Consider the following 24,194-nt stretch of genomic DNA (forward strand, 5'->3'; position numbering starts at 1 on the left):
CAGAGGACCTGCAAGGAGGTGGAGAATACCGAGGATTTTTTTAGGCGCACTTTGTGGCGCGAAAAACGGGCGTCCAGGTCGGGACTGCGCCGTTCTAGGCGCGTGTGGAAACTTGGGCCCATGGACTCTAATCTATTCAATATACTGTCTATCTAATGTTCTCAGATATCCAAGGAGTTTAATCCAAAATTGATCTCACCAATTTAGATGGGTCTCAGACTATACATTGATAATCAGCAATCCAGACATTGCTGAATTACTGCAATACCACTGAACTGCCTTTATAACCTCTGTTAATCATTGTGTTAGTTAATATAATCTACTAATTATATGCACACCCAGCGTTTAAGTTTAGATATTGCTAATTATGATTCTGAAGCTAATAAATGATTTGTTGTTTGACTTTACTTTGACGTATTGGTAAGAAAGGATTAGTTCACCTAACAGCTTCTGTGAATCCTAGCTGGAGGTTGGTACGGTAAATATAAATATGCTCTAAACTGGTTGATGCAAGATGGTTCAGAAAGCCAAACCTAGGCATCGTTCACTCCTAGACATGTGCTGGGCAGTAAACACAGACAGTTCCCTTGACAAGGAGTAAATGTTGTAGGGTTTAAAGATTCCGCTCGTTCCTTGATAAATATTTGCTGGGATGCCGCTCACAGTGTTCCTACAGATCGCAACCTCATATCCCAGGGCATCCAACTCAACACCATTCCGTTCCCTCGCCAACACCATTGTCGGAGTATCATTATCAGAAGGGCCAGAGTGGCTCAAGGCGGCAACTATCACTACCTTCTCAGGGAATCTAGGGATGGAAAATCATCCTAGCATTACCAACATCATTCACTTCCCATGATAAAGTGTTTTATAAACTTCCTCCAACCAAAATCTTGGGCTCAATTTTCCCCAAAGACGTTTTTTGGCGTCTTGCCAGAGTTACGCCTGTTTTTTCTGGTCCCAACTACTCCAAAAAAATAAGTTTCCCCGTTCTATATTTTGAAATTGGCGCCGTGCAGCCTGTTCTGTTCTGTAGCTTCAGGGGGTGGAGCCTAATGTCTGCGCCAAAAAAAACGATGCCTCCCCTTCTTAGCATGCGTGAAAAAAAAGGATGTTTTTGACATGATTGCTATGGGCACGCATGCCCAGTACAGCTACCGGTCTGCATTCGGCCATTTTTGAAGAGCCAGGTGTGTGTGAGAACTTTAATTCTCATTGGAAAAATCGGAGCTGCAATACAAGATGCAACGTAGCTCCAGGACCAAGCATTTCTTACAGGATGAAGTGGAGGCACTAGTTACTGTAATGGAGGCCAGATGGTCCGAGCTGGACACCAGCAGAGGTAACATAAAAGTTTCACCAAAAGAAAAGAAGAAACTTGCACAAGATTACTGTGCAATGGTGACCACCCCGAGGTCTGGAGGCCAGTGCAAAAAAAAAAGTGGCAGGACCTTGGTCAAGTAGTTAGTATAAGTAATATTTTCATTTATTCAATGGAATTGCAATTGTAAATGTGACCAGCTGTATATGTCCCACCCAGCAGTAAGGCACCCTCCCTAAAATGTTATGTTTTCATCTTTGCAGAGGAAGGTGGCACACAACAAACGAGAAAGATCTCGAACAGGAGGAGGCCCGACAAAGCTGCACCCACTGACACCCTTGGAAGACAGGATCGCTGCTTTGATGCCTGGAGAAAAGCAACCACCACTGCACAAGCTGGGCCCACACTCGAGGGAGAGGGTATGTCCTGCAAATTCCAGAGTCTGGCTTTGCTAAATGTTAAGTACTGCGTGGGCTAGCCATGCTTCGGTTCATGGGGATGTCTCCGTCAGCTACGCTTTGGTTGATGCAGTGTGCTATCATTCATCGTGGTCCTTCAAATAAGCCTGCTGCCTGTGCTGTGTGAGCCTACTCGTACCACCCACCCTGCCGCTAACCATTTGTCTATTCCGTTATATTTTGCAGAGCTTGAGGCCAACCCTGACGGTGCTAAGCCGATGCAGAAGATGATTCAGACACGGACGAGCCTGAAGAGGAGAACATCTACCAATCCCACCTTCCAGGCCAAGAGCATGGGGATGAGGGGGAGGGAGTGGGAAAGGGGATGGATGAAGCCCCCACTGTTATACTCACTTTGGAGGAGGTGCAGGTACCGCCCATTGAGGTGCCAGCCCCTTTCCAGAGTGGTACGAGTTTTCCTGGGACATTCCATGGTTTCCCACAGTCCGAGGCTGGGGATTCCAGTGGGGTGCTGCGAGGCACACCCAGGACCCGACTGTCCCAGGCTGCGGGTCCCAGTAGGATGCAACGAGCCACACCCAGGGTGAGGAGGAGAAGGAGAATTCGACAGCGCTCTCCTGAGGTGCAGGATCTAACAGATGTGGTTCAGATGATGGCAATGAGTGCGGAGAGCATTGATCTTCCGCGATCACTCCTGGATACCATAAGTGGGGTGGGTGATGAGGTATCAGGGCTGTCGGGACAAGTAACAACACTCTCACGAGAAATGGGAACACTGTCCGTGAACATGAGGGAGGAAATGTCGCATGTAGCTGATACACTGTCAGAGCACATGAGGGAGGGAATGTCCGAGTTAGCTGCTGCAATAAGGGAACACGCTCACACCCCGCGCCCATTGACAGAATCAACTGCCACTCCCACTCCAATCCCCAGACCAGCCTCTGAAGAGGCCCAAGCCAGGCCTTCCACATTACCACCTGCCACGCCACCCGCATTCAAGAAATGCGCATTATGAGAGATGTTCGAACGAATAAGCTTGGTACCAACCCGAGAAACGCTGCACCAGGGGTGGAGTCAACCTGACCAACATGACCAAGAGCAGGTCTTAGAATAAGGTGGAGGAGAGATTGGTGCAGCCTTTCTTTGCTGTTGTTGTTATTATTGTTGTTACTGTTGTAACTGTTCTCAAATTAAAAGTTTTTTGTAAGTTATGTAAATTTACATGTTTAAAAGTTTGTAAGTGATCTTAACTGAAAACTTTGTACTTAAATAAAAATATTCTTTTATCAAACTTTAAAGAAATGTTTGTTAAACTTTTGAATAAAATATATTTTAAATTATAACTCAATCACTTCCTCCATTATTAACACAACTTTTTGAAGTAAAGAAGAAGAATTTCCATTATTTGTCCCATTAACAAAACACAACATTACGGAACAGGTCCAAACAGTGGAATAGTTGCCGCTGAGCCTTCAGGCAGCAAAGCGTTCACGGCTGAGCTGCTGGCGCAAGGCTCGAGCAATCGTTAAAGAGGCACGACGGCCCGCCCATCTCCGCTGTCGTGCTCCAGGTTCAGTTAGTTGCATGGCTTCCTGGTTGTCCTTCTCCTCCTCCTCCTCATCTGCATCTTCCTCCTCACCATCAGCCACTCTGACCTCAGGTGGGTCTTCTACTACCAGCTGCTGCTGCCTCATGATGGCTAAGTTATGCAGCATGCAGCACACAACAGTGAACTGACTGACAATCTCAGGGGAGTGCAGCAAAGTAGCCTCCGGAATGGTCCAGGCATCGGAAATGCTGTTTCAAGATGTCAATGGTCCTCTCTATTAAACTGTGCGTCGCAATGTGAGACATGTTGTATTCCCGGTCAGCTTCCGTCCGGGTTACGCGTAGGGGCGTCATGAGCCAGGTGGTGAGGACGTACCTTTTGTCTCCCAGTAGCTAGCTCTTCCCTTCTGATTGCTGCTGAAACATGGCAGATATAGTGCTCTCGCATAGGATGAACACATCATGGGTGCTCCCAGGGTATCTTGCATCAACTGACATGATGCGATGCATGTCGTCACAAATGAGCCGCACATTTACGGAGTGGAAGCCTTTTCTGTTCCTAGACATCTCGGAATCCTCCAAAGGTGCTTGCAAGGCGACGTGAGTACAATCAATGCAGCCCTGGAGAAGCCCACAAGCCCTTTCACGCATTGCCTGGGCGGTCATGGCTGCCCCCCAACCAAGCCTCGGGCCATCTACCATCAATGGCGCTACTCGGCGCCGAGCTTGCGGCCGACACTTAGCCGTAGGCAATTAGGCTTAAATAGCTGTGCATGGTCTCCTGTTGTCTTGGACCCCCTTGCCACTGGACCAAGACCTTGCTCAGCTAAGCCTGTTTGGTTGCAGGTGTCAAATCACCCCACGTTAAAAGATCTCACGCACAGGCATCTTCCACTTTGTCAGTATAAAGTTCGGGACCTGGAACGTCAGGACTCTCATGGACAATTCCAAAGCAACAGGCCGGAACGCCGCACCACCATAGTTGCCCGGGAACTCAGATGTTTTTACATTGACATCGCCGCCCTAAGCGAGACCCGGCGGGCAAGGGATGGCCAGTTGAAGGAACATGGTGGAGATTATACCTTTTTCTGGGAAGGAAAACCAGAGGAAGAATGCTGCCTTCATGGAGTCGGCTTTGCCGTCAAGAATGAGCTGGTCGACCGCCTCAAAGACTCCCCCTGTGGGGTTAACGAACGCCTCATGACTCTTCGTCTCACGCAATCCCGGAACCAATGCGCCACAGTTATCAGTGCGTACGCCCCAACACTCGATGCAACAGATGAGGCCAAAGAGGGTTTTTATTCCAACCTTGAGACATCCTTGTCCTGCGTCCCCACGGGCGACAAATTGATCCTCCTGGGTGACTTTAATGCAAGGGTCGGCAAAGACACAGCAGTCTGGAGAGACGTGATTGGCAGAGAGAGGGTCGGGAAAGCCAACTCCAGTGGTACCCTACTCCTGACAACATGTCTAGAACATGAACTCCTCATCACCAACACCTTGTTCCGCCAGAGGGACAAATATAAGGCATCGTGGCAACACTCTCGCTCCAAACACTGGCACCTGTTTGACTATGTCATCGTCCGAGCCAGGGCTCGCAAGGATGTGCGCATTACCTGCGCCATGACAGGAGCTGACGACTGCTGGATGGACCACCATCTAATCCGATCCATCAACAACATTAACATTGCCCCAAAGCAGAAGGGCCAGCAAAAGCAGTGCTGCAAGAAAGTTAATGCCGGGGCACTGAGAGACCCAGCTAAGAGAGCCCTATACAGCCAGCGCCTCACAGCCAATCTGGCGTGCCTTGATGACTTTAAGATGCTGAATGCCAATAGGCGCTTGGTCTGCCCTCCAGACCTCTACAACCAGTGCCGGTGAAGAGACACTTGGTCACTCAACCAGAAAACATCAGGACTGGTTTGATGAATATGATCAGGAGATCGAAGAACTAATAGATGCAAGCGCAAAGCATTTCTGAGCCTCAAGCAACAGCCCAGCTCAGGAGCTGCAAAACAACATTATAGATGGCTCAAAGTTCAGGTCCAACAAAAAACCCGGGATCTAAAGAACAGGTGGTGGGTGGAGAAAGCTCAGGAGATACAACAACTGGCCGACAGCCATGGTATGCGAGGATTTTTCATTACAGTCAAGGCCACCTATGGTCCAAACTCCCAAGGCCCCACCCCACTCCTGGCCAAGAACGGGGAAACGCTCATCAAGGACGCCGAGGCTGTCAGGGCCCGATGGAAGGAGCACTTTCAAGATCTCCTCAATCGAGACTCTGCCTTTGACCTGAGTGTTTTCGATTCCATCCCGCAGCATGCGACCCGCCACCAACTCAGTGAAACTCCAACGTTGCATGAGGTAGGCAAAGCCACAAAACAGCTCAAGAATAACAAGGTTACGGGTGCGGATGGAATCCCTGCTGAGGCGCTAAAGTATGGCGGAGAGGCGCTGTTGGCACGGATACATGACCTCACCTCTCTCATCTGGAAGGAGGAGAGCATGCCGGGAGATCTGAGATACAGTGATTGTGACCATTTTTTAAAAAGGGGACAAGTCTGACTGCGGAAACTACAGGGAAATCTCCCTGCTATCAGCCGCTGGGAAGTTTGTCGCTAGAGTTCTCCTCAACCGTCTTCTCCCTGTGGCCGAGGAGCTCTTCCCAGAGTCACAGTGCAGATTTCATCCCCTATGGGGCACAACGGACATGATCTTTGCAGCGTGACAGCTGCAGGAAAAATGCAGCGAGCAGCGCCAGCCCTTATATATGGCCTTCTTCGATCTTACAAAAGCCTTTGACACTGTCAATCGTGATGGTCTATGGAGCGTCCTCCTCTGTTTTGGATGCCCCCAAAAGTTTGGCAACATTCTTTGCCTGCTTCACGACGACATGCAGGCCGTGATCCTTACAGACCCAATTCACATCCAGACTGGGGTCAAACAGGGCTGCGTCTGCGCTCCAACCCTCTTCTCAATCTTCCTCGCCGCCATGCTCCACCTTACAATCAACAAGCTCCCCGCTGGAGTGGAACTAAACTACAGAACCAGTGGGAAGCTGTTTAACCTATGCCGCCTCTAGGCCAGGTCCAAGATCACCCCAACCTCTGTCGTTAAGCTGCAATACACGGACGATGCCTGCGTCTGCGCACCTCCTGAGGCTGAACTCCAGCATATAGTCAATGTATTCACTGAGGCATTAAAAAGCATGGGCCTTACGCTTAACATCCGTAAGACAAAGAACCTCCACCAGCCTGTCTCCGCCGCACAGCACTGCCCTCCAATCATCAAGATTCACGGCGCGGCCCTCGACAATGTGGACCATTTCCCATATCTCAGGAGCCTCATATCAACAAAGGCAGACATTGATGCGGAGATTCAACACCGCCTCCAGTGCGCCAGTGCAGCCTTCGGCCGTCTGAGGAAAAGTGTGTTTGAAGACACGTCTACCACCAAGCTCATGGTCTACAGGGCTGTAGTAATAGCCACTTTCCTGTATGGATCTACGGCATGGATGGTGTATAGAAGGCACCTCAAGTGGCTGGAGATTTATCACCAACGATGTCTCCGCAAGATCCTGCAAATCCCCTGGGAGAACAGGCGCACTAACATCAGTGTCCTCGTCCAGACTAACATCCCCAGTATTGAAGCACTGACCACACTCGATCAGCTTCACTGGGCAGGCCACATAGTTCGCATTCAGATACGAGACTCCCTAAGCAAATGCTTTATGCGGAGATCCTTCATGGTAAATGAGCCAAAGGTAGGCAGCGGAAGCGTTACTAGGACACCCTCAAAGCCTCCCTGGTAAAATGAGACATCAGCACTGACACCTGAGAGACCCTGGCCAAAGACCGCCCGAGGTAGAGAAAGTACATCCGGGAGGGCAGCAAAGAGCGTGAAGAGGTCAAGTGCAGACAGCGGAAGGTGCGCGCAGCAAACCAGCCCCACCCACCCCTTCCCTCGATGAATGTCTGTCCCACCTGTGACATGGTCTGTGGCTCTCGTATTGGACTGTTCAGCCACCAGAGAACTCACTTTGGGAGTGGAAGCAAGCTTTTCTCTATGATGATGATGATGGGCGGTCATTGGAAACTTTATGTAGTCATTTCTCCGGGCATATAGTGTAGCAGTCACCTACCGAATGCAGATATGTGTTGCATGTTGAGAAATGGTGCTCACATCCCCAGTTGTAGCCTCGAATGATACAGATGCATAAAATGAAAGTGCAGCTGTAACCTTCACTTCAACTGACAAAGCAGTCCTCCTGATGCTCCTAAGTTTCAGGTCTGCTTTTACTAACTCACAGATCTCAGTTACAACTTCTTTGTGGAAACGCAGCCTTCTGACGCAGTTTGTATCACTTAAGTATAGGTATGAACGTCTGTCTCGATATCATCATCATAGGCAGTCCCTTGGAATCGAGGAAGACTTGCTTCCACTCTTAACAGAAGTTCTTAGGTGGCTGTACAGTCCAATACGAGAACCACAGTCTCTGTCACAGGTGCGACAGGTAGTCGTTGAGGGAAAGGGTGGGTGGGATTGGTTTGCCGCATGCTCTTTCCGCTGCCTGCGCTTGATTTTTGCATGCTCTCAGCGACGAGACTTGAGGTGCTCAGCGCCCTCCTGGATGTGCTTCCTCCACTTAGGATGGCCTTTGGCCAGGGACTCCTAGGTGTCAGTGGGGATGTTGCACTTTATCAGGGCGGCTTGGAGGGTGTCCTTGTAACTTTTTTGTTGCCCACCTTTGGCTCGTTTGCCATGAAGGAGTTCCGAGTATATCGCTTGCTTTGGGAGTCTCGTGTCTGGCATGCGAACTGTGTGGCCTGCCCAGCGGAGCTGATCAAGTTTGGTCAGTGCTTCAATGCTGGGGATGTTGGCCTGGTCGAGGACGCTAACGTTGGTGCGTCTGTCCTCCCAGGGGATTTGTAGGATCTTGCGGAGATATCGTTGGTGGTATTTCTCCAGCGACTTGAGGTGTCTACTGTATATGGACCATGTTTCTGAGCCATACAGGAGGGCAGGTATTACTACAGCCCTGTAGACCATGAGCTTGGTGGCAGTTTTGAGGGCCTGGTCTTCAAACACTCTTTTCCTCAGGTGGCTGAAGGCTGCACTGGAGCACTGGAGGCGGTGTTGAATCTCGTCATCAATGTCTGCTCTTGTTGATAGTAGGCTCCCGAGATATGGGAAGTGGTCCATATTGTCCAGGGCTGCGCCATGCATCTTGATGACTGGGGGACAGTGCTGTGCGGTAAGGATATGCTGGTGGAGGACCCTTGTCTTGCTGATATTTAGCGTAAGGCCTATGCTTTCGTACGCCTCAATAAATATGTCGACTATGCCCTGGAGTTCAGCCTCTGTATGTGCGCAGACGCAGGCGTCGCCCGGACCGGGGTCAAACAGGGCTGCGTCATCGCCCCAACCCTCTTCTCAATCTTCCTCGCTGCCTTGCTCCACCTCAGAGTCAACAAGCTCCCCACTGGAGTGGAACTAAACTACAGAATCAGTGGGAGGCTGTTCAACCTTCGCCGTCTCCAGGCCAGGTCCAAAATTACTCCAACCTCTGTCGTCGAGCTGTCTCGATATACCCGACATGGGTAAAGGCTCCTGTCCATCATCCTACATGCTCTGTGGCTCCTCATGCGATGACGTCGAATCAATTGTCTCCTCCGCAGCACCATCATGCAGAAGGCTTGCACGAGGTATAGCATTGTCAGTATTGCCCCCATGATTAAATTGTGCCTTTGCAAGAAGCTCAAAACAGCAGACAGGACAAGCTTCTTTGTTGTCTCTCTCCTCAAGGTCGACGCCCTAGTATGGACCACACCCCAGGTCTGTGCATGCGTAAAATGGGCTTGCTTAGATCGAGAAACACCACCACCCCCCACCCGGGCTTTATTTGATGCTGCTTGCTGCGTAGTGGCATAGTGTAAGGGTTCTCTTCCCTTCAGTTCGGCTCCCACACCCCTCCAACCCACCCCGGGCTTCTCTTCAAGCCGAGCCCTGAGCATGAGGGACGGATTCTGCCGGCCGACGCTCCGACCCTCAAGCCCGGTTTGGAGACGGGTTTGGGTGATATGTAGTAAGAAGGGACTAATTAGCAATCTTGTTGTGCGAGGCCCCTTGGGGAAGAGTGACCATAATATGGTAGAATTCTTTATTAAGATGGAGAGTGACACAGTTAATTTGGAAACTAGGGTCCTGATCTTAAGGAAAGGTAACTTTGATGGTATGAGGCATGAATTGGCTAGAATGGACTGGCAAAGGATACTTAAACGGTTGATAAACAATGGCAAACATTTAAAGATCACATGGATGAACTTCAGCAATTGTACATCCCTGTCTGGAGTAAAAATAAAACGGGGAAGGTGGCTCAACCATGACTAACAAGGGAAATTAAGGATAGTGTTAAAACCAAGGAAGAGACATATAAATTGGCTCGAAAAAGCAACAAACCTGAGGACTGGGAAAAATTTAGAATTCAACAGAGGACTAAGGGTTTAATTAAGAGGGGGAAAATAGAGTACGAGAGGAAGCTTGCAGGGAACATAAAAACTGACTGCAAAAACTTCTAGAAATATGTAAAGAGAAAAAGATTAGTGAAGACAAACGTAGGTCCATTGCAGTCGGATTCAGGTGAATTTATAATGGGGAACAAAGAAATGGCAGACCAATTGAACAAATACTTCGGTTCTGTCTTCACGAGGGAAGACACAAATAACCCTCCGAATGTACTAGGGGACAGTGGGTCTAGTGACAAGGAGGAACTGAAGGATATCATTATTAAGCGGGAAATTGTGTTAGGGAAATTGATGGGATTGAAGGCCGATTAATCCCCGGGGTCTGATAGTCTGCATCCCAGAGTACTTAAGGAAGTGGCCCTAGAAATAGTGGATGCATTGGTGATCATTTTCCAACAGTCTATCGACTCTGGATCAGTTCCTGTGGACTGGAGGGTAGCTAATGTAACACCACTTTTTAAAAACGGAGGGAGAGAGAAAACAGATAATTATAGACCGGTTAGCCTGACATCAGCAGTGGGGAAAATGTTGGAATCAATCATTAAGGATGAAATAGCAGCGCATTTGGAAAGCACTGACAGGATCAGTCCAAGTCAGCATGGATTTATGAAAGGGAAATCATGCTTGACAAATCTTCTGGAATTTTTTGAGGATGTAACTAGCAGAGTGGACAAGGGAGAACCAGTGGATGTGGTGTATTTGGACTTTCAAAAGGCTTTTGACAAGGTCCCGCACAAGAGATTGGTGTGCAAAATCAAAGCACATGGTATTGGGGGTAATATACTGACGTGGATAGACGACTAGTTGGCAGACAGGAAGCAGAGAGTCGGGATAAACGGGTCCTTTTCAGAATGACAGGCAGTGACTAGTGGAGTGCCGCAGGGCTCAGTGCTGGGACCCCAGCTCTTTACATCAAACGATTTAGATGAAGGAATTGAGTGTAATATCTCCAAGTTTGCAGATGACACTAAACTGGGTGGCAGTGTGAGCTGTGAGGAGTGATGCTAAGAGGCTGCAGGGTGACTTGGACAGGTTAGGTGAGTGGGCAAATGCATGGCAGATGCAGTATAATGTGAATAAATGTGAGGTTATCCATTTTGGGGGCAAAAACACAAAGGCATATTATTATCTGAATGGCGGCAGATTAGGAAAAGGGGAGGTGCAACGAGACCTGGGTGTCATGGTTCATCAGTCAGCATGGATTTATGAAAGGGAAATCCAAAGTTAGCATAAGAACATATGAATTAGGAACAGGAGTAGGCCATCTAGCCTCTCGAGCCTGCTCCGCCATTGCCACTGATGCAAGATTAATAGATCTACAGTCGTCATCATCTGCTTTGTCTCCCTTTTTGTACATAGGCAGCATGTTAGCCTGATTCCAATCTACTAAAACCTCCGCAATGTTCATGATCATATAAGGGCCATCAATGCCTCTCAAATTTCACCCCTTTTGTTAAAAAAATCATCTCAGAATGTGGGAATCACTGGCAAGAGCTACATTTACTACTCATCTTTACTACTCATCCCTTGTTTACTGAAGGTGTGACTTACTAGGCCACTTCAGAGGTCAGTTAAGACATTGGTGTGGGACTGTTATTAAAGGCCAGACCAGGCAAGGACTGCAGTTTCCCTTCTCTAAAGTTGTGTAGTTACACAATCCGACACTTTTTTACTTCCAGATTTTTAGAAGATAAGAACATAAGAAATAGGAACAGGAGTAGGTCATATATCCCCCTCGAGCCTGCTCCACCATTCAATAAGATAAATCATGGCTGATCTGATCATGGACTCAGCTCCACTTCCCTGCCCGCTCCCCATAATGCCTCATCCTCTTATCGTTTAAGAAACTGTCTATTTCTGTCTTAAATTTATTCAATGTCCCAGCTTCCACAGCTCTCTGAGGCAGCGAATTCCACAGATTTACAACTCTGAGAAGAGATTTTTCCTCATCTCGTTTTAAATGGGCGGCTCCTTATTCTAAGATCATGCCCTCTTGTTCCAGTCTCCCTCATCAGTGGAAACATTCTCTCTGCATCCACCTCGTCAAGCCCCCTCATAATCTTATACGTTTCGATAAGATCACCTCTCATTCTTCTGAATTCCAATGAGTAGAGACCCAATCTACTCAACCTTTCCTCATAAGTCAACCCACTCATCCCCGGAATCAACCTAGTGAACCGTCTCTGAACAGCCTCCAAAGCAAGTATATCCTTTCGTAAATATGGAAACCAAAACTGCACGCAGTATTCCAGTTGTGGCCTCACCAATACCTTATATAGCTGTAGCAAGACTTCCTTGCTTTTAGACTCCATCCTCGTTGCAATAAAGGCCAAGATACCATTGACCTTCCTGATCAACTGCTGTACCTGCATACTATCCTTTTGTGTTTCATGCACAAGTACCCCCAGGTCCCACTGTACTGCGGCACTTTGCAATCTTTCTCCATTTTTTTAATAAACTTGCTCTTTCATTTTTTTCTGCCAAAGTGCACTTCCCAACATTATACTCCAGCTGCCAAATTTTTGCCCACTCACTTAGCCTGTCTATGTCCTTTTGTAGATTTTGTGCATCCTCCTCACACATTGCTTTTGCTCCCATTTTTGTATCGTCAGCAAACTTGGATACGTTACACTCAGTCCCTTCTTCCAAGTCGTTAATATAGATTGTAAATAGCTGGTGTCCCAGCACTGATCCCTGCGTTACCCCACTAGTTACTGGTTGCCAACCAGATAATGAACCATCTATCCTGACTCTCTGTTCGTTAGCCAATCCTCTATCCATGCTAATATATTACCCCCAACCCCGTGAATTTTTATCTTGCGCAGTAACCTTTTATGTGGCACTTTGTCAAATGCCTTCTGGAAGTCCAAATACACCACATCCACTGATTCCCCTTTATCCACCCTGTTTGTTACATCCTCAAAGAACTCCAGAAAATTTGTCAAACATGACTTCCCCTTCATAAATCCATGCTGACTCGGCCTGACCAAATTTTTCTTATCCAAATGTCCTGTACTGCTTCTTTAATAATGGACTCCAACATTATCCCCAACCACAGATGTTAGGCTAACTGGTCTATAGTTTCCTGCTTTTTGTCTGCCTCCTTTTTTAAATAGGGGCATTACATTTGCAGTTTTTCAATCTGCTGGGACCTCCCCAGAATCCAGGGAATTTTGGTAAATTACAACCAATGCATCCACAATCCCTGCCGCTACTTCTCTTAAGGCCCGAGGATGCAAGCCATCAGGTCCAGGTGATTTATCCACCTTTAGTCCCATTATCTTACTGAGTACCACCTCCTTAGTGATTGTGATTGTGTTAAGTTCCTCCCTCCCTATAGCCCCTTGACTATCCACTGTCGGAATATTGTTAGTGTCCTCTACCGTAAAGACTGATACAAAATATTTGTTCAGAGTTTCTGCTATCTCCATGTTCCCCATTACTAATTCCCTGGTCTCGTCCTCTAAGGGACCAACATTTACTTTAGCTACTTTAAAACTGAATTTAAATTCTCAAACTGCTCTGATGGAATTTGAACTCATGTTCTCTGGATTACTAGTCAAGTACATAACCACTACACTACTGTCAGTCACCTGAGAACTCACTTTTAGAGTGGAAGCAAATCTTCCTCGATTTCGAGGGACTGCCAATGATGATGATGACACTACCATACCCTTGTCTCAATACTCAGGGACAACATCTCATTTATATTGAAGTCATATATTCTATTATTTTGATTTGGGGGAAGGCATGTTGATTACGTCTTCACTCATGAACACTTGAAGTAAGTAATCATTTAGTCTATTGATCATTTTATGCACCTCCTCATTTTGGCCTGCTGTCATCTTTTATGATGTCACCTCTTCTTTGGCTTTTTTTTCCTGTCGTGTTTTGCATCTGCAGTTAAGAACTTGAGTTCCAGGTTCCAGATTCCAAAGACAGAGTAGGGCATTGCTGGGGAATGTTGTGTAGGGTGGTTTAACATAAAAATGGTAAGTTTAGATATTTATCTTTTAAGAATGATGACATTTTGTAATATATTATCCATTGTAATTTTAATTATGGATATAAAGTGTATTGGGCCAGCCAATAACAGTTGCCAAAACAACTTGGAAAGAAAATCATTCAAGCAATTTTATTGGTGGGCTTGCGATAATTGGATATTTAAGCAAGTTAGGATGGTTAACTGAATAGGTACTGGTTATTTAAGCCAAGCAGGACAAAATTTGACAAGTGATCGGGTGCAACACTCGAGACCTGACATAACAGGCATCCTTATGGGCATTCAAATCTTGGAGCGATACAGGAACAGGGTAGTACTTGTGTGGAGCATAAACACCGTTATAGACCGAATGGCTTCGAAAATGGGGTTGTTGACTTATCATAGCAATCAATCTCGATCAATGAATCTGTAACAGACCCACAAAGGTTGCTGTCTAACCCAACATAACATCTGCAAACCATAGTATAAATATACTACAACAAAATGTCAATATAATCCTGTCCCTCCCTCCGAAAACAGTAAACCAAAAGTACAATATGCACATCTGCTACTTCCCATTTTTTTGTTTGAACCAAATTCACAATAAAAAGGGAGTAGCCAACCTAGATAAATGGGCTATCCCATGCCAAGAGCAGGGAGGTTATGCTTGAACTGTACAAAATACTAGTGGGTGTGGGTGTGGGTGGGTGTGTATGGGGGGGATGCGTGTGGGGGGATGCGTGGGGGTGTGTGTGCGTGTGGGGGTGTGCGTGTGGGGGTGTGTGCGTGTGGGGATGTGTGCGTGTGGGGGTGTGTGCGTGTGGGGGTGTGTGCGTGTGGGGGTGTGTGCGTGTGGGGGTGTGTGCGTGGGGGGGTGTGTGCGTGGGGGGGGTGTGTGCGTGGGGGGGGTGTGTGTGTGGGGGGGTGCGTGCGTGCGCTAATGTATTTGTTTCATGGGTCCTTTGCTTAAGAATTCATAGCAACACATTGTTAAACCTGTGTTAATAAACTTAATAGCAATCACACTACACATTACCAGTTTATTCACTAGGGTCACAACTGCATCCCTTATCGTGGATGACCTAGACTCAATTGCCTGAGGTTTTAGTGAGTCTTGTAGGTCTTACACTCAATGCAACAGCTCAACAACTATTTTGTTGTAATCTGTAAAACATAATCATTAAATCAAGTGCCCCCTTGTTTTGTTTTTTTGAGGGCACCAGAAACACAAATTATACAAGTGCCCCCTGGCTAAAAAGAGGGGGGGAGGTCACAAAAACCGACAATTTAAACAAATTAAACTTTAGACATTAACGGTTCAAATTAAAATTTGGTTGCCTGGGGTAATGATGCAGTCCAGTCCCTCCGGCGAACCACCTCTCGTGGAAGGCTGCAAGTGTACCGATGGACACCGCGTGCTCCATCTCCAGGAACACCCTGGCTTGGATGTAAGCGCGGAAGAGAGGCAGGCAGTCGGGCTGAACGACCCCCTCGACCGCTCGCTGCCTGGACCGGCTGATGGCCCCCTTGGCAGTGCCCAGGAGTAGTCCCCCTCAGACCTACCCGCTCCCCTCCGCACAGGGTGCCCAAAGATCAGGAGTGTGGGACTGAAGTGCAGCCAGAATTTGAGGAGCAGCTCCTTTAAATATTGGAACAGGGGCTGCAACCTCGCACATTCTATAAAAATATGAAACATGGACTCTTCCAGACCGCAGAAATTGCAGGCGGCCTGGGAGCCGGTGAACCGACTTAAACATTTATTGCACGGGACTGCTCCGTGCACCACCCTCCAGGCCAAGTCCCCAATAAATAGAGGGAGGACTCCCACGTAGAGTGCACTCCATTGGGGACCCCCGCCTCCTCCGGACGGCAGCAACAGCTCAACAAACCTGTGAGCATAATCACAGGTGCATAAAATACAAGTGTGGTGAACCTTCAAACAGATGCAAGCGGTCCCAGCATTGCTTACAATTCACTTTGCAAGGATGATCACAGCAATGAGCCTACTCTCTGTCTATGGACCAGTTACCATGGAAACCTGGATCAGGCAATCAGGCAGCAAGGGGGAGGGGACAGAATACTCTGTCATTGTTGTAACAGTTCATCATCAGCACCACTAAAACAGTACCTAAAAAAAAGACTAAGTTCTGAAGATGGGTTTATACCCCAAACAACAGGTCAATTCCCTCCACAGATGCTGTCTGAGTTGCTTGTTTCTAGATTTTTCTGGGGTTTTTTGCAGTATTTTGTTTTTTGTCGACTATGTGAAATTGGATGAGAGACAGAAAGCAGAGAGTAGTGATGAACGCTTGTTTTTCAGACTGGAGGGAAGTATGCAATGGTGTTCTCCAGGGGTCATTATCAGGGCCACTGCTCTTCTGATATATATTAATGACCTGGGCCTAGGTATACAGGGCATAAGGTCAAAAACTGCAGCTGACTCAAAACTCAGAAATCTAGCAAACAATGAGAAGGATAGTAACAGACTTCAGGGGGGCATAGACAGATTGGTGAAATGGGCAGACAAAATTTAATGCAGAGAAGTGTGAAGTGATACATTTTGGTAGGAACAACAACTGGTCTTTATACAGCACCTTTAATGTAGTAAAACATCAAAGCACTTCACAGGAGTGTTACAAGACAAAAAAATAAATAAATCTGACACCGAGCCACACAAGAAAAAATTACTGCAGGTGACGGTCAAATAGGTAGGTTTTATGGAGCATCTTAAAGGAGGAAAGAGACGTAGAGAGGTGGAGAGGTTTAGAGGGGGAGTTCCAGAGCTTAGGGCCCAAACCATTGAAGGCACGTCCACCGATGGTTGAGCGATTATAATCAGGGATGCTCAAGAGCGCAGATTTTGAGGAGCGCAGATATCTCGGGGGGTTGTGAGGCTGAAGGAGATTATAGAGATAGGGAGGGGTGAGGCCATGGAAGGATTTGAAAACACGGATAAGAATTGTGAAATCGAAGCATTGCCTAACCCGGAGCCAATGTAGGTCAGCAAGCACAGGTGTGATGGGTGAACGGGACTTGGTGCGAGTTAGGACACGGAAGAATGAAGAGAGGCAATATAAACTAAATTATACAATTTTAAAGGAGGTGCAGGGGTGCAGGAACAGAGAGACCTGGGAGTGTATGTGCACAAATCTTTGAAGGTGGCAGGACAAGTTGAGAAAGCTATTAAAAAAGCATACGGGATCCTTGGCTTTATTAATAGAAGCAGAGACAAAAGCAAGGAAGTTATGCTAAACCATTATAAAACACTGGTTAGGCTTCCGCTGGAGTATTGAGTTTAATTCTGGGCACCACAATTTAGGAAGAATGTCAAGGCCTTAGAGAGGGTGCAGAAGAGATTTATTAAAATGGTACCAGGGATGAGGGACTTCAGTTATGTGGAGAGACTGGAGAAGCTGGGGTTGTTCTCCTGAGACCAGAGAAGGTGAAGAGAAGATTTGATAGAGGTGTTCAAAATTATGACACATAGAAACATAGAAAATAGGTGCAGAAGTAGGCCATTCGGCCCTTCGAGCCTGCAGCGCCATTCAATGAGTTCATGGCTGAACATGCAACTTCAGTACCCCATTCCTGCAACGGTTTTGATAGAATTAATAAAGAGAAATTGTTTCCAGTGGCAGATGGATCAGTAACCAGAGGACGCAGAGTTAAGGTGATTTTGTCAAAAGAACCAGAAGCGACATGAGCTTTTAAAAAAAAATTTACACAGCGAGTTGTTATAATCTGGAATCACCAGGGTGGTGAAAGCAGATTCAAAAGGAATTGGTTAAATACTTGGAAGGGAAAAAATGTGCAGGACTACGGGAAAAGAGCAGGGGGCATGTGACTGGTTGCATAGCTCTGCCAAAGAGCCGGCACAGGCACGATGGGCTGAATGACCTCCTTCTATGCTGCATCATTCTATGATTCCATGCATAGTGTACTCTAGACTGCAGTAATTCTTAAATACGTAATTTAACAACAGCACTAATCAAAGTTAGTTTTAACAAATTTACCAAAACATCTTTTGTCTGCATCTCATTCATATGCAATTCATTAAAATACAATGCACCAGTGGACAAACTTGCTGTGCAACAGAGCCATTAAACAGCTTTAACTGAACAATGCAATGCATAGAATAGATTCTAAAGCAATTTCATGGAACAAGCAAGAGTACTAGAAACTGCCAGTACTGGATATTCTGTTAATTCGAAACAGAGCCTATTGCATCACCCCAAATGATGCGACTGTTAATATGAATGGCATTCCAACAAGTAGCTATTGAAGCAGAATTGATTTAAAGAGAGAATTAGATAGACATGAAGAGCAGTGAATGAGATCGGAATATCTCATTCTCCAATGTGGTGCCACTCCTGGCTCAGGTTTCATGGGCTAAAATTTCCTCCCAGTTTAAGAGGCACATATATTTGAAATCTCAATTGGAGATAGAAAAATGCAGATGACAATGCAGATCTTTTGGGATTTAAATTGATTGGAACTCATTTGTGTTGGATCTGTGGATTAAGTAGTAGTCCTAACCTGAGAGGCACTTGAAATGTATAAGAATCTATTGTCAGATATTTCAGTTTTCATCATGTTCCTGAAGTGTTTCCACTTTTGTTATATATAGAAGAAACTATAAGAAGGAAAAATAATCAAAATCTGAAAATACTGAAATTGTACCATCGTTCACGTGCAAATGCATTTCTATTACAGATTATGGATATGTAATTTCACCATTTTGTAAAATCACAATCAAGTCACAATGCAACTTCACTGTTCCCATATTTAGCTCCAAGATTCAAACTATTCTTTGCACCCAAGTACAATAACTTATCACAACATTTGAATAACTGCTTTATCAATAGAGTAGTGACCAGTAGTTGCGGAGAACATGGAAGACACGACTTGGGTCCATCTCGGTGAGAACAGAACACTCGTTCAGAAGCTGCACCAGACGGCATAAGTAAATAATAATTGTGGTTACATCCAGTTGCGTGTACAAATTCCATAACTGTAGTGAGAACCAGTTAATGCCTGGAACAGTTTTGATATTAGATTGTATTCCTGCTGGGAATAGTGGTTTAAGCGTAAACATTAAATGGAGCTTCAGCGGAATCCTCAGAATATGTGACTTACTTTTGAATTTTCTTCTTCTTCTTCTTCTTAGGCAGTCCTCCGGAGGTGAGGATGACTTGCTTCCACACTAACAGGAGCTCTAAGGTGACTGATGAGTCCAATATGGGACCTACAGACTCTGTCACAGGTGGGGCAGGTTGTGACGGGTGTGTGGGGTGCTTGGGTTGTCGTACGCTCCTTCCACTGTTTATACTTGACACCCGCGTGCTCCCAACGAAGAGACTCAAAGTGTTCGGTGCCTTCGAGTGCTTCTTCTCCACTTTGAGCGGTCTTGGGCCAAGGATTCCCAAGAGTTGGTGGAGATTTTACATTTTTTCAAGGAGGCTTTGAGGGTGTCCTTGAAGCATTTTCTCTGACCTCCTGGGGCTCACTTGCCGTGACGGAGCTCAGAGTAAACTTTTGAATTTTATGCTCCAAGTCAACACTGGGGACATTTTTATTTACTTCTTGAAGGGTGAAAAACAGGCGTGATTTTTTACAGCAGGGTAAAACTCCTTCTACAATGCCCAACAATTGCCTTAAGAGGAATTTTCTAAGTTGTATGTTGAAACATAAAGCGCAATTTAACTTTGAAAGCCAAACCTCCCTGAGCTTAACTTCTTGCACCTTTAAAAATGATTTTTAAGGGATGTGTGCGCGCTTACTGCCATTGGCTACACAGCCTGGATAATTTTTCTCAAGATTAACTGCCAGATAATGTACCAGTGCTCACCTGGTAGGAAGAGGTGTGGGAAGCAACTTCAAAATGCTGGCAAATTAGCCAAAACATTGTGTGTACAATAACTTGTGGGGTGGGTGTCTTCATGATGGGAGGTCCTCTATGCGCACTCTGCATATAGTATACGCAAATTACTTTATAGTGGCGTAAAGGGGATTCTTGCCTGACTAAGTTTAAATTATTGGTTAAGTATTGCTCATATCTTAAAAGCATAGCCTGGAGGATTCCTTTAAGGGAATTTGGGCCAGTGAAGAAGGATATCAGACTTAAGAAGTCATGAATTTAGGATTTCCTGCCACATGGAATAACTGTTCACTGTTTATGTGTGCCAACACAAAACTTCTTGCTTCATCATGAGCAAATTTCAAGCATCTTATTCTTCCATCTTCTGCTCTAAACCAGAAGCTCCAAAACTTTACTTATTGCATGCCCCCTTCTAGATCTACCAGCTACCCACCTACCCTTACCAGCACACAGATTTAATAGCTTAACCCCTTTAATGCCCAAACATTGTACATTGGTACACCTTGAAGTAAATTAACTACTTCATATACCAAATTCTCAGAGTTTTAAAGCTTTGTCTGAGTGGCCTATTATAAAAATGCAATAAATAAATAAATACAGTAATTTAAAAAAAATCCACCATGAGACAATTTCTCCCACGTACCCCCCAGAGATGTCTTGCGTACCCCGGATACCACAATTTGGAAACCCCTACTCTAACCACTTACATCAGCTTGGAAGACACTATTGTGTAATATAATCAATTACTTTTAAGATTGTTACCATACCCTCAGTCTTATTTAATGATTTGCCACAACCTGAAATCCCTCCATTTAAGTACACCTTTTGTTTTACTTAATTTAAAAAAAATATTTTCAGAATGACTTGCAATACTTACTTTATACCTGCGGCACTTCACTTATATTTATTATACCACTCCAGGGAGCAGCACGTGCTGGAGCTGGAGAGCAACGGCAGTGAAAAGGGACATCATCAAGGTCCAGGTCAGTGATTGGAGTGTGGGTAGGTACGACAGGAGTGGCGAGGTCGGGGCGAAAGAGCGGCAAGATCGGGGCGAAGGTGCAGTGAGAGATTGTAGAGGGACGTGATCGGGGCCCAGGAGAGGCGCGAGTTCGTGGCCCAGAAGAGCCGAGGGCCCAGGGGCAGCACGATATGTGAGCGCACTAGGTCCGTGCAGTAGAGCAGGTCTCCAGTTGCCTTGGTTAACCCTTGCTACTGGAACAAGACCTAGTTCTGTCAAGCCCGTGTGGTGGCTGGTGTGCAACGGCCACCACACGTTAAAAACATCCACACATAGGCATCTTCCACCCTTCAAGATTTAGTTCGGGATCAGGAATTTTAGGTCCTTCATTCAAACACCTGTGAACTTTCTGACGTGGAAGCAAGACATCCTCAATTCGAGGGACTGCCTATGATGATGTTATTTATTATGCAGTTTCCTCGGCCTACTGAATAAATATCTTACCCAGCATGTAGCTCATTTTAATTGTCAAAACACACTGGGGCCAAAATTGCCCCCCACCCGAAACGGGGTGCCGCATCCCATTTCAATGGTTTTTAACCACAGCTGTGGTTGAGGTCGTCTCTTGAGCAAAATTCCGTTCTTTGTTTTTTTTTAAATTCAGATCTGGAAGTTGCTCTTAAAGGAGGCCATGACTGCAGGTCCTGCATTGGACTCATCAGTCACCTGAGAACTCATTTTTAGTGTGAAAGCAAGTCATCCTCGACTCCGAGGGACTGCCTAAGAAGAGGGGCAGATACGCGGCGGAGGCAACACCTGAGGGGAGGAAGTTGGTGGTGCGGAGTGACCGCTGCGATGACGTCATCATGGCACCACGTCACCACAGCTCTCCCAGTCACTTAAAATGGAGAGCCTTCGTGATTTTAAAACTTCGGTCCACTGGGCCACCAAGGAGGTTTTCGGCCGGGCCAGCAGCCTGACACCCAAAAGAGGGTGCAGGCTGCCTGTTGTCAGCCAGGCCGATTCCAGTGGCATAATTGTCGGGCCGACCTGGCAGTCAGCTGACAAAACAAAACATGGCGGCAGTGGCAGTAGGCCTTCCCCTTTAAGGGAAGTTGCACTGCTGTTGCAGAAGGCCTCAGCCTCACTGGGCCACCGGGAAAAAGCTCATTTTGGCACCGCCGGGCAGGCCGAAGATTTTCAGAGGGGAATGTCACCATCAGGGGGGGATGGGGGTTAGATTGGCGGTGCGCACGGTGATAATGCACTTAACACGGATCGGCAGCAGCAGAGCGGTCGGGAGCGGGGGAGATAGAGGCACCGCCGGGAAATCCCGGAAGGGCAATTGGGCTATCAGCGGCCATTCCACAAAAAGTCAGCGGGCACTCCAATCTGCAGCGTGGCCGCCGATTTACGGTGGTAACAGGCCTTAAGGAGAGAGGCAATTTCAGCCCGTCTTTTTGACAAGTAAAATATACAAGGAATGACACTTATCACATTTGTTCATTTGTGCCACCCACCATCACTAAAAAAATAACATGTCTATTTTAAAATGCTCAACTATTCATCTAAAGAGCTACACATCTGACTTGTGTCATATTGGTAAATAAAACTGTATTCATAACTCTCGTGAGTTATTAGCCTTTAAGAGGCCTACTTTTAGGCATGAGTACATTACAAACTGAGTCCTTAAATCTATTCCATCAACAAATTCATAAATGTATCATAAATATTCCACATCATCTTCATTGCAATGCAAATTGACAAACAACGCCTGCTGACTCACGCTGTACAATCAATTGCATTTGAGGAGTAGCTAGGCTACTGTGGCCGATTGAATTAGATTTGAGAGAAACAAAGTTAACGTTTCATCATTTGTGGAAGCTGGGGATTTGTTCTGATAAAAAGTCAGCGACCTGAAACGTTAACTCTTTCTCTCTCCACAGATGTTGCCTGACCTGCTGAGCATTTCCAGCATTTTCTGTTTTGATTTGCGATTTCCAGCAAGCGCAGTATTTTTGCTTTTAGATGTGGTCTTCTGCTGTTACGTCAAGTGGAAAAAGGCTCACCACAGCCTTTCGAGCCTTGGTAATGGAATGATTTATACCCCACACCCACAAAAAACATATCTTGTGCTTCCTTTTAGAGAGTGCACAGCGATGGTGTTCGATAGTTAGGGACCTAGCACATGCAGTATTGTTATTCCCTTTATGTTGCTTGCCGGATCTGATCAGGATTCTGTGCCATGTCTGTTTGTTGTTGTTGCAGATGAGATCAATGGTTGCTGAGATTGAGCTCAGATTCTGCACCCCACCCCTCCACCGCCAACAACTCCACAACTGACATTAAAAAGGCCACTCGGCGCAGTCACTGAACCGCGAACCTCGGACGATCAAAGCTGTCATTTTCTCCAGTAAAACCCATGGCGGGAGGTTGGAGCCGGGATAGACTTGTTTTCGGAGGGGAAGCATCAAGATATTTAGCCTGGGGTGGTGGAGGCTGGCATGCGCAGTGCGGCGGTACAAGTATAAATCTCCCCCACACCACCAACAAATACCACACTGGGCTCATTTTTCCTCAAGCTCTTTAATTCCTGAGGAAAAAAATAATCAGCCCAAAACATTAACGCGACTCCCAACCGGCTGAAGGGAGGGCAAAAAACAGCCAATACACCCACCCTGGGCCACTGCGACAAGAAACAGCCCGTTATAATGTAGCAGTCAAACGGGATCTACCCAACCTCAAGGAGCAAGAGGGAGAGAGGAACAAAACCTTTCCTTACCTCGTACTGGCAACAGGGTGAAAGTGGCGCACAACAGAGCAACTCTTAGCGCCGTCGCCATGGTCGGGGGCGGGGGGTCTTGTTCTGTTTTCGTGAAGGCTTTTTTTTATAAAAGAGACTGAAAGAAGTGGTGCTGAGGTAGGGCGAGGAGGTGGGGGGGGGGGGGGGGTGGATTATCAAATGTTGCGGATCAGGTTGTTGTTGTGAAGAGGAGGAGGGGGTTGCTGAGCTGGAAGTGTCAGTAGGGAGGGCGAGCCGGCGAACAGCAGCTCCACCACGTCCGCTGCTGTTTCAGTCGGTGGCCATCTGACACTAAAAGTGACGCTCGGCGTCTGCACGTTGGCTCATCGGGAGGGGAGGCATTCAGACAGAGCGAGCAGGCTGGCACAGGCACCCCCGCCCCCAGCTTCCTCCACATCCCACAACTATTCTGCACTTCAAAAAACTTCCTCCTTTTAATACTATCCAATTCTGCAAAACACACACAGAATGACTCTTACCCCGTCTGTGTAATTTCACAGCAGCTGGTTTAAAAATATATACCCTCTGAAAAACTGGTAAAGGCTCCTGCCAGCAGTCTTGAATTATTTTAGTATCACCCTCATCATCCCACGCCTCGGTTTTTGGGTCAAGAAAGGCGCTTTAGAAATTACTTTTTTTTTTGAAAAAGAGATTTAAAAAAAATTTAATCCAATGCTTTAACTCAAAAATAGTTAAGATACAATCCGGCCAAATGCTGCCTCGATGATCTGCCGCTCCAGTAGATTTTTTAAATC

At 46.5% G+C, this 24,194-nt stretch overlaps 1 protein-coding gene across 5 annotated transcripts in view; it reads right to left on the minus strand.

Annotated features, from left to right (window-relative positions):
• Positions 1-23,741, minus strand: part of LOC139265657 (CD99 antigen-like protein 2) — a 141,810-nt gene extending 118,069 nt beyond the window's left edge. For all 5 annotated transcript variants that reach the window (XM_070882853.1, XM_070882855.1, XM_070882854.1 and 2 more), the window contains exon 1: positions 23,419-23,741. In XM_070882853.1, coding sequence (XP_070738954.1) covers positions 23,419-23,479 — 61 coding nt within the window. In that variant the 5' untranslated portion in view covers positions 23,480-23,741. The remainder of the gene's footprint in view (positions 1-23,418) is intronic.
• Between the last annotated feature and the right edge of the window lie 453 nt (positions 23,742-24,194).

This window comes from Pristiophorus japonicus, chromosome 6, assembly GCF_044704955.1.
Source record: "Pristiophorus japonicus isolate sPriJap1 chromosome 6, sPriJap1.hap1, whole genome shotgun sequence".
Taxonomy (NCBI): domain Eukaryota; kingdom Metazoa; phylum Chordata; class Chondrichthyes; family Pristiophoridae; genus Pristiophorus; species Pristiophorus japonicus.